We start from the raw sequence: 11,261 nt of genomic DNA on the forward strand, positions 1-11,261 counted from the left end.
GGCTATGTCTCTTTTCATTATTGTGAGCTCTATCTTCTTCTTTTCGTGATTTTAACAATCAAATTTATGAAGAACTTACTAAAGAGATGATCAAAAGAACCATTTCTATAGTCCTAGAATAGTATTTTTTTTTTTGGAGAATAAATTGTTGAAAAAGAAAGAAATTTTTTCGATTTACGTGTAATATTATTTTATGGAAGATTGTGTGAATGAAAATAGGAGAGAGAAAAATGAAATTTAATTTAATGAGGGCCAAACGGGAGCATAATTATTTGAAATAATGTAGCGCTGTTTTAAATATTAAAATAATTAATTATAATTAATCAAATGAAATAGATCCCAAACCTAAAAGTTTTATAATTGAATTTAAACCAGATGATTTTACTTACTAAATACTTAAAAATTCGGGTTCGGTTGAATTCTTGGACCATGTCTAGCCCTAATTGGAAAAGCCCAAAAGTTCTAAAGTCCATCTACAAAACTGAAAAACAATTTTTTTTTCTTTTTAAATAATCACAAAACCAACTAATTTGTCTAGTTTTTTAACACGACTTCAACCTTGGTTCAATTATTTGAGTCAAATCCCGCTACGAATTTCTAAATATTGAGATAAAATTATTTATTTTTCAACCGTTTAAATTTTTAAATGAGATGATTTAGTATAAGATGAATAGAGTCACGTATGTGGGGATGGACTACCCCTGTGAGCGATGGGTGTTTTGCATGATCCCAGGACGTTGAGCCAAAGGGAATTTACTTTTCGTGTCGATGGTCATCTAAAGTCGCAGCTGTCTGTAAATGCATTTTTGGAATATCCAAAGTGATAGAAAAGATAAATTGTCCATGCATGGAAAAATGACTTAATTGAAAAAAAGTAGCTTTACAAGTGAAGAATATATTAGGACATGGGGAATCCTTTTACCACAAGAAAGAGATCATCCAATTTAATAAATATTGTGACAGAATGTGTCTTTTTGTGGTTAAGTAATAGATTATTTATATGATTTTAACGGATAAATTAAATTCATTTAATATCCCACAAATTAAGATTTAAATATAAAATAAAATAAATAGAAACTCATCTTGTTCGACCCATTATTATAAAAATGATAATTGATTTATTTTGTTTCTCTAAGCTCAAGAACAATCAACATGTTGCATAAAAGATGCGTTTTAATTAATATATATGAAGTTCTATTCAATATTGCGTCCAGGATTAGTTTCGCATAATGTATTAGATAACATATATAATGAATACTTTTGTATACAGCATCGCGAATTGACTGTACCCTTTCCCTATTCAATATTAGCATATTATTTATGCATAATTAGATTGCCAGAAGTCTTAAATTTAATTAATCATTGGTTTACAAGATTCTTACAATTATATGATAAGAATTTTTTAGGTCCTTTAATAATTTATTAATGTGCTTTAAAATGAGGGTTACATATTTTGCGTTTCTGCAGTATTATTGATTTTGCTTGTTCAAAAAATACAATGGATGAATGAGTTTTTTTACTCTATTTTAAAGAAAATTTTGGAGAGAAATCATGATCAGTAATGATTTATATTAATTTGAGAATAAGAATGTAAAGAAAAAAGTTTGAGACATATATATAACAATGTGTAAAATTGTGAACCTTTCATGCCAATACAATGTAGTCTAGTTATTAAAACTTGAGATGTGTATATTTTTAGCCTTCCAAAAATCAGCTATATCTTTAAATATGTTGTTGGGTTTTGATACCCAATAACTTCTCGAGCTATGATGTAAAACCAATTTTTGTTATCAGTCGGCTTGGATCAAATGACTGAACAAAATGTCAACGCAACTATTAGAACGACCCAACCCCAAATTGTATGGATCACTAGAAGTGACCTAATTTAATAGTGTCGCTTGTGGCCCATTTTATCTTTACTTGGAGGGCTTTACGTTGTTACCCATTTTGGAGCCCATTGACTTGAGTGTTGGGTCTTTGGACCGTGACTTTAACCTATACCTAACTTACCATATTTGGACTCCTTACTTGGGCTATATACTTGCTTCTTCTCACTGCCTCCATATGACCAGTGTTGTTGCCTTTGGTCTGCTTCCCGTTTTCTCTTCTGTCTATTCGGTTGTTCTTCACATGTGATTACTTTGTGATCATTTCCTGTGTGGAATAGTACATCTTGGTGAGCTCTTTGTGGGCAAGTAAAACAACCGTGAAGGGAAGAAACTGTTTTGGTCGATTGGGTTTGAGTTCGATTGTGGTGTTGACATTAGTGAAACTGAGCCCGGAAAATCCACCAATTGGAGGTCGATTATTCAACATTTGGTATCAGAACGAGGTTGGGGTGGAATTTCTGGGCAAAATTTGACCAGAAAATTGGCAGAAATCAGAAAAATAAAATTGTCCAGAATTTTTTCCCAAAAATCGAATCTGCAACTTCAATTTTCGGTGAATCTAGACGTCTTTTGGTGAAACGGAGGCCGGATTTGTGATCTGCAGGTGGAGGTGGTGCTGGGTGGCCGACGCGTCTGGGCGACGGCGACCGTCAGCGACGGCGCGTGCGACCGTTTCTGGAGAAGCTATTTTCAGGCAATTTGTTCCTCACATTATTTTTAACATTTTTCGTGTTGGAAGTTTTCAGTTTCAGGTTACAAAGAAAAAGTTGGACGATTTTGCCCCTAGAAATCGAACTGCATTTGTTGGCAGGCTGCACGGTTATATTTGTTGAATCTTTAGGACGAATAGTGGTGATCCTAAAACAGTAGATTCGCATCTCTCTCGATTATACGGACTCAGATACGTCCGCTCTGATAAATTGGCTTAACCCGTTAATTTCAGCATTAGCACGTCACCGTGTGGGGCGACAATAGGTTGGGGGTTGTCATTACTTGGCAGCCATTGCTTGTGCTAGAAATTAGGATTACTTGCTCTTAATTGTTGCGATTGAATACTTATTTTTGGATAAATTAGCGTATTGTGCTTTGTGCTAAAATTGTCGTGAAATTTTGTTTGATTGGATATACCTATTTTGTTGCATTGTAAATTCCGCTGTGTTGTTACTTCCGTTAGAATATCTAGACCTTACCCGTTCGAACGTTCTCTTGATCTAAGATCACGAGTCTTACGAAACCCTGAAAATCTAGAACGATGTATATTGCGGCCGTAGGATTACTTTGTGTGATCTATTTGCCCAATTGATTGCTTCGTTTTTAAAAAATGTCTTCGCATTTCGAAGTTGGTATTTTTAATGGAAAAGGTAATTTTTCAATCTGGCAACAAAAAATGAAGGGTATTTTAGTCCAACAAAAGGTTTCAAAAGTCATTGAAGGCAATTTTCCAGCTAATTTTTCAAAAGAACAAAAAGAAGAAGCCGATGAGCTTGCTTATACCTCAATCATTTTACATCTGTCTGACGCTGTTTTGAGAAAAGTAAGAAAACTGAAAACCACAAAAGATCTTTGGAAAAAGTTGGAAGATCTATATTTGCTTAAATCCACTCCTAATAAAATTTATCTTCTTGAGCATTTCTTCAGTTTTAAAATGGATCCTTCAAAGGATCTTGATGAAAATTTGGGTATTTTCAATAAACTTGTTCAAGATATTGTTAACTGTGAAGAAACCGTATTTGAAACATATAAGACTATTATCCTACTTAATTCCATGCCTAAGTCATATAAGGAAGTTAAAAATGCCATTAAGTATGGTAGGGATACGTTGACTCCCGAGATTGTCATAAACTCACTTAGGAGTAAGGAGATGGAAATGAAGGATGAAAATGAAGATAAAAGGAGTGGTGAGTTACACATGATAAGGAGTATGATGAAATTTAAGCAAATAAATTTAGGTAGAGCTCAAAATAGTGGTGATTCGAGTAGTGACTTGAGTGATGAAAGTGGTAAGATGAAGGGCAAGGGACGGGACAAGTCTAGTGGTAGGCGGTGTTATAGTTGTGGTAAGTCTGGACACTTTATTAGGGATTGTCCTAAAAAGAAGGATAAGCAGAATGTAAGATGAGAGGTGAGACGAATTTGGTTGAGGGGTCGAGTTATGACCCCAGTGAAGTTTATTGAGAGAGTAAATCTAGTAACTGCATATGCATCTGTGTGTGATCCTTTCAGCATGTGTGTGATTGCCTAATTTGTTGCATGACTATATGTTGCATTTTAATTTGTTTGATATGTGTGTTTGCATGAATTTGAGGTAATGTGATTACTTGGTGTGATCGTTTGCATGCATAGTGGGTTAGGATGCATTAGCAATGTGTTAGATGTCTTTTGGTAAGGTGGAGTATGGATGCCTAGGGGTATATGGTGATTTGTACGGGGGATGTGGAGTGTGACATTTGGATCACTAGTGGAGATATTTATCTGTGAAAGAGACCCTGTACAGGTGGAGTGCGAGAGAGGCACTTCTATCACTTCTGTAAGGTGGAGTCCCATTATCCACGTAGGTTAGAAGAAGTGATGTGGTGATAGAGGATTATCTTTGAACTTAGGATTTATTGTGACTTTCCAGTTTGACATGAGTTGTGTGATCTATTTAGTGAGCATGGTGGACGATGAGAGGAGATATGTGCTCTTGAGGTGAGAGTAACACGAAATGGGATAGGATAAGTGTGGTGAGATCTTGCGTGGAGTCATTTATGCATTTGTTGCATATGTGTTTGACCGTGTGCTGATTAACTTGGTGTTAATCTTTAATTCTATGTGAACGTGAATTTGAAAAGACCTGTGTGAGATATCCTATATAATATCTTTATCGTATAATTAGTTGTTCACTGTAAGTACTTGTTTCTACCTGGATGTTCTTGACCTTAGCCCTCATGAGTATACGGAGCAGGTATGGTGTGTGTTTCAGGTTGGAAACAAGAGGTAAGGTCTGTGAGCCCAATTTTATTGGATTACCTTGATTTTGCAAGTTATAAACTGTGTGTTTTTTATTGCTTGCAGGTTATTGGGTATCAAGGTGGAGATTGTTGGGTTTTGATACCCAATAACTACTCGGGCTATAATGTAAAATCGGTTTTTGATATTAGTCGGCTTGGACCAAATGGCTGAACGAAATGTCAACGCCACTATTAGAACGATCCAACCCCAAATTGTATGGACCACTAGAAGTGACCTAATTTAATAGTGTTGCTCGTGACACGTTTCACCTTTACTTGGAGGACTTTACGTTGTTACCCATTTTGGAGCCCATTGACTTGAGTGTTGGGCCTTTGGGCCGTGACTTTAACCTATACCTAACTTACCATATTTGGACTCCTTACTTGGGCTATATACTTGCTTGTTCTCACTGCCTTCATACGACCCGTGTGTGCAATTGGAGAAAAGAGACAGTGTCGTTGCCTTTGGTCTTCTTCCCGTTTTCTCTTTTGTCTATTCAGTTGTTCTTCACCTGTGATTACTTTGTGATCATTTCCTGTGCGGAATAGTACATCTTGGTGAGCTCTTTATGGGCAAGTAAAGCAACCGTAAAGGGAAGAAACTGTTTAGGTCGATTGGGTTTGAGTTCAATTGTGGTGTTGACATTGGTGAAACTGAGCCCAGAAAATCCACCAATTGGAGGTCGATTATTCAAAATATGTTGTTTTTGTAAAATTATGGTGTACATAATTCTTTGAGTGTTTGTAAGTGAAATTTGATGTAAGTGAAATTTGAGACCCATGCATTTAATAATACACTTTATAAGTTACATTTAAATTCTGATACATTGTACTTTTGTTCTTATTTAATCTCCATTATTTTTAAAATATTTTTTTCTCTCTTTCTTTTTAGCCATGCATTCTTCAACAAAATTATATGACCGGCTAAGAGCTCAAAATTTTTCTTTATTTTTCAACCACACATTCTTCATCAATTTATTATTTCAAAATACATTGTCACAATAAAATGGGGCTCAAATAGGCATTATATATATATATATATATATATATGATGAGAACAAGTTAAGGACATAAAGAATGAGTTAGGATTATGAATATTTCATGTAATTAAAATGTAATGAAATTATTAAAAAATGTTGCGTGAATACAATTATATTACAATCGCTTGATCTTTCATCTTTTAAAATAACTAAAAGAGAAAATTATCCGTTTTGCATCATATCAAAGGGATTCATCGGTTATAATTATTTTACAATTGTTTGATTTTTCATCTTTTGAAATGACTAAAAGAGAAATCATGTTTTTAATTTTTCTTTTCACAAATCAGTTTACCTTAATTCTTCACAAATCAGTTAATTATTTGAAAAATACTGAGCGTACTTCTTTCCTCCATAATTTTTTTCAAAATTTGTTATTTGTGAAAACATAATCTTAGAATATGATAATTATGATTATTTTCCAAAAATAAATTTTATTTTGCGTTAGGCCAACGGTCAAGATATCAAATATTAAACCAATAAGAAAAATGCTACCCTTGATCTTAGCAAAAAGGCCGAGAAATGTATGGTTTTCAATTGAATTGGGCGGGCCATATTATATTAAGCTGCTGAGCTGCTCTCTATTTGTTTATTTAGAGAACCCACGGGGGACAAATGTACAAACAGCTTAAGGAATGATAACTGAGATTAAGCATATCAAACTTTCTGTAAATCCAAGCTTAATTGAGATTAAGAAGCATTTCAAAACTTAATAAATGAATGTTATCTTATAATCTGAAAATCATCCATGGATCCCGGAGTACGTCTCAACTGTAGATTCTGGCTTCGGCCAATGGTGCAATCGTTAGTTTTTGTTCAACCAGAGCTTCTAAAGTAGCACCGTGACTAGTATGACTAATTCTTATCTTAATGTCAAAATAAGTAACTTTTTATTTGAACAGAAGATTAAGATAAAAGTGGAATAAAAAATAAAAATGTATAACAAGCATAGAATTCCAAGTTCAATCAGGAATAGTAGATTGAAGAATTCTATATTTTTTTATTTTGACTTCTCAACAATAGAATTGGAAGCTTTCTTCTGAGAAATTTGTCTTCGTTACTCGGTGGTAGTGTAGGTTTAATTTGATTGTCTAGAGACCAGATACAGTTTGTGCTCTGCTGTAAGGATTAAAATACACTATCTTTTTTATAAAAATCTGAAAAACTACATGTCTGCTATGATTTTCTTCACTCGATGTGATCTAAAAAGGTTAAACCCTAATTTTTCTTCACTCGATGTGATCTAATTTTTATGTCTAGCGGTACGTAAACAATGACTCATAGTAATTTTATATATGCTAAAGAAGAGATTCGAAGTGAAAATGTTCGCGATATTTATCACAACATATAGAAAACTTGTTATCCATAAGCCTTCTCTTGATGTGTTTGTAGGAAGAGGATTCTGAAACGGTTCTAACAAGTGCATTTAGCGCAACAATAGATCTTAAAACTTTAAAAATCTTGTAATGTGCTCCATGTTTGGCTATTTCCATTATTGTTTAATTCACTTCACCAGAGCTCCTTTTGACTTCTTTTCCTTAATTTATTTGTTTCTTTCTCTTTCTATAGTCGTGGGTCTCTTGAAGAAAAATTCGCTCCGCTCTTAGAATATTTTGAATAAGATTTTTTCTGTACTCAAAAGGGTTTTAGTTGATTCAGGAATTAAATTTTTTTTGGTTCATTTTCAATTGTTTCGAGAAATCTATCGATCATTCTAATTCTTTCTTTTCCTCTTGATAAAGAGAAAAACTTTCAATCTAAAATCAAAATATCTTGTGGACTCAATCCAACATATTTCAAAGTTTATAATACATAAATGAATGTTCCAAAAATTTTTTTGCAATACTTATATTATAGCTTATTTTTTCTTGTACAATCTTAAAAAATTATTAAATTCAAACACACACAGACTCACACACACACCAATAGAAGCAACAAACTGATCAGACTTCAGAATCGGGTATGGACATCCACAATATCTCTTGGTATGCAGTATTAGCCGGTACTATCCAATCAAGCATACCAAACATACCACGAAAAGACTCAATTGTAAGCGTGGGGATTTGCATGGAGGTAAGCCTCAATAGCCTTGAACATGGCGCGTGCCTTCTCTTTTCCTTCCTTGATCTTCTCTTCTGTGATTTCCTTAATTCCTTTGGTGTGGTACATGCTTTTGGTTTTGCAAATGGATCCTCCATCGGCTGCGTGTTCGATTTTGACATCGTAAGAGATCTTCTCAAGATCGCCAGCTTCAAGAACATCTCCTTCAATGATGCTGTAGCTGTATGTGCAGTTGGCTTCGTCGATCCCGTCCACTCGGTGCTTCACGCTCTTGTATTGGCTGCCTGCATATACAAGAATTCGAGATTAAAATCATTTTCCGGGGGTTCTTTCTCTTCCTGTGTAATGCTTCTCAAAAAGAGAGTATAAAAGTTAATAGTCAAGATGTGATAAGGTCTAAAATTCAAATCTTGTCATATTGCATTTCATTTGCAACAAAGCATATCCAAGGAATAAGAAATTTGGGATCGATCGTACCTTCGCCGAAAGTGATCAACTTGACGGTTCCAACTCCACCATCGCCTTCGAGGATTTCAACGTTCTTGATGGCCTGTGGCAAAACCTTGGGGATGAGGTTATCGGAATCAAGAATGAAAGCCTTGAACATCTTGGTTGGTGGGATTGAAGAGGTGATTTCATGGTCATATGTGATCACACCCATGATTAATTTCTTGAAAAAAGATTAAATGCAGAGGAAATACAAATAAGGGTTCTTGTTTAGTGAACAAGTTTGTGTGTGCAAAATTATGAGAAACAATGTCCCTATTTATAGGTGAATTGCCAAAGGTTTCTGAACAAAATTATGAGAAATAATATCTAAAAAATTAATTGGTTTTTGATGCTGAGTCAATGTTTATTAAGTGGGAAAGCTTGAAATTTAACATGCATGCCATGGTCATACCAGTTCCACTTGTCTGCCCTTTTCACATTGAATCTCACCTAATACATCATGAAAAAGAGACGTATATATATAAAATTTGAAAGTTTAAAGTAGAATTTTATTTTTAATTAGTAGGTTCATTAATTGATATATTATTTTTATTCTTTTGTTATCTTCTAAAAAATCACATCACTTTTATAAACTTCATATATACATTCTTGGAGCGTGTATACTCCGACCCTAACATACGAAAAAAATATTTAAAATATGAAGTCAAGAAATTTTTCGGAAGTTAATGTGTTTACTTTCAATTTACGTCAGTTTCAATATTGTAGCTTGTATTTCTTTCCACGCCTTAATTTTGTTACATTTATTTTTATTGTGTACCAATTTATTCGACACGGTTCTTCAATTAACGATATTGTTCTATATTTTCAAACGTTGAATTAATTTAATTATCACTTAAAAGCATGTTTATTCGCACTTAAAAGTATTTCTTAGAAAGTAGCTTTAAAAATTACGTTTAAAAAATAACTTAAATTCGTACAAGAGTTCATCATTCATTCCACCTCTTGAGTTACCATTTCTATTATCATAATCAAAAGCAAAAACATTAAAGGTTAGAAAATCCTTAACTTTATAAGCGGATCTTTCAACAAAATATTAAAAAAATGTCAACATGCATGAGCTACCATTTTGTCAAAAATTGACAAGGAACATTTGATTAAAATAGTCAATGTTGAACGTATATTGCGCATTATCATCATTGGCGAGGCCACATAGAGTTATGTGGGTCAAATGACATCATAGTTTTTTGGATTTTTTTTCTCTTGTTTAAAACGTAATTTTCTGTCAAAGCAGTGAGTCAACCCAATTAATTTCCCTAACCCAATGCCCAAAAAGTCCAAACCAAAATCCTATTGTAGTAACATATGATCTTATTTTCGTTAATGATACAAGTTCAAACTGTTTGGGTCCGCCCCTGATTATCATGAAGTGTTGTAAGATAATATTTGAATATGCTTAAATATTAATTAAATTAGAATTAATATCAGGGAGTAAATATATAACGTTATCGATTTGCATCATAAGATATTTTTTAAGGTTCATTACATATCAAATGGTTTAAAATGGAAAAAAAATAACTAGTATGATAATGAGTTCTACCAAATCATATTTATAAATAATGGTACTCTGCACATAAATAATTATTTTGACCACCTCCTTGACCTTCAATATGCTTGGCTTAAAGGAATTATTGGCGCACCGCAAGGAAAAGTATGTTTCCATCTGTGGTTATCATTCACTCGCTGCGTACAATTGAATAATTTCTCTCCAGACAGAATTTTTTGTGTAAAGCGAAAGTAATATAATCATACTTTGTACACAATAAATTCTTAAAATATCAATAAACACGCATTCTTTGAAAATTTGAGAGTTCAAAAACTAGGAGTTTCATTTTATTTGAATCAAATTATTTGAACATTTTCTTTTTTCAGAAATAATAAAATAATTAATTTCGATAATGGTGCGTAATATGCCAGAAACATCAAGATTTATTTTCTTTTGCAAATCGAAGGAGGAATTTTGTCCAAGATATTGAATAAAGTTATAGTCTCTCTCTCTCTTTTAATAATTAGATATCAAGTGTCAATTGTCCCAGGGCACATCTACAAGTGGTAAAAGGGAAGGGTGGAGAAATCCAACTTTACTTGAGACCGTCGCGTCAGTCAAGGGTTCGAATCCTGAAATATGGATTTGGCTTTTGAGTAAGTGTACAAACAACCTTCTACCCTGTATCCTTGGAGGCATAACCTGCGATTTACCTCTCTCACGATACTCCAGAGCAAAGGCGATGAGAGACCCTTAAGTTAGGAGTTCAACATTTAGATTATCAAGTGTCAATATATAAAAGAAGACTTGTATCCTGGCAAAATGTTTCCCTGATATCAAGGGAAATGATGGTTGATCATGTTAAAAACAACGAAAGTGTAGACAGATTGATTTGGTAGCATTTGATTGATTTTTTATTTTTCTTTTTATTTTTTAATTTGGTAGCATTTGATTGATTTTTTATTTTTCTTTTTATTTTTTAAATTGTCTATTCATGCTTCGACCGCCTAGTTTTAACCCTATTTTTTAAGCATTTCTGTATAGTCAAAAGTCTATTGGTCTCCTCGTCAATAAAATATATTTTGTTATATTTTTCGCGTTTTCATTGGATGCCTTCTGGACATGTGAAGAAAGCCGTGATATTTGACCCTATTGAGAAGTTTTGGTACAAGATGCTCAAATGTGACAGTACAATATATATAATATATAAAAAATAAATAATATTCACTCCATAATTTTTAATTATTGAATAATATTTTAGTTTAACTTAAAAAGTTAAAATTTTGCTCAT

The 11,261-nt window shown here is 33.3% G+C and overlaps 1 protein-coding gene across 1 annotated transcript; it reads right to left on the reverse strand.

Moving 5' to 3' along the window:
* Positions 1–7,762: 7,762 nt before the first annotated feature.
* LOC111377439 (major allergen Pru ar 1-like) lies at positions 7,763–8,736 on the reverse strand. The gene is made up of 2 exons (XM_023000531.1): positions 8,455–8,736; positions 7,763–8,261 (listed from the first exon to the last, which is right to left on the reverse strand). Exons 1-2 carry the CDS (start codon positions 8,636–8,638, stop codon positions 7,960–7,962), a joined length of 486 nt encoding a protein of 161 aa, XP_022856299.1. The 5' UTR covers positions 8,639–8,736; the 3' UTR covers positions 7,763–7,959.
* Between the last annotated feature and the right edge of the window lie 2,525 nt (positions 8,737–11,261).

This window comes from Olea europaea, unplaced genomic scaffold (genome assembly GCF_002742605.1).
Source record: "Olea europaea var. sylvestris unplaced genomic scaffold, O_europaea_v1 scaffold1656, whole genome shotgun sequence".
NCBI lineage: Eukaryota > Viridiplantae > Streptophyta > Magnoliopsida > Lamiales > Oleaceae > Olea > Olea europaea.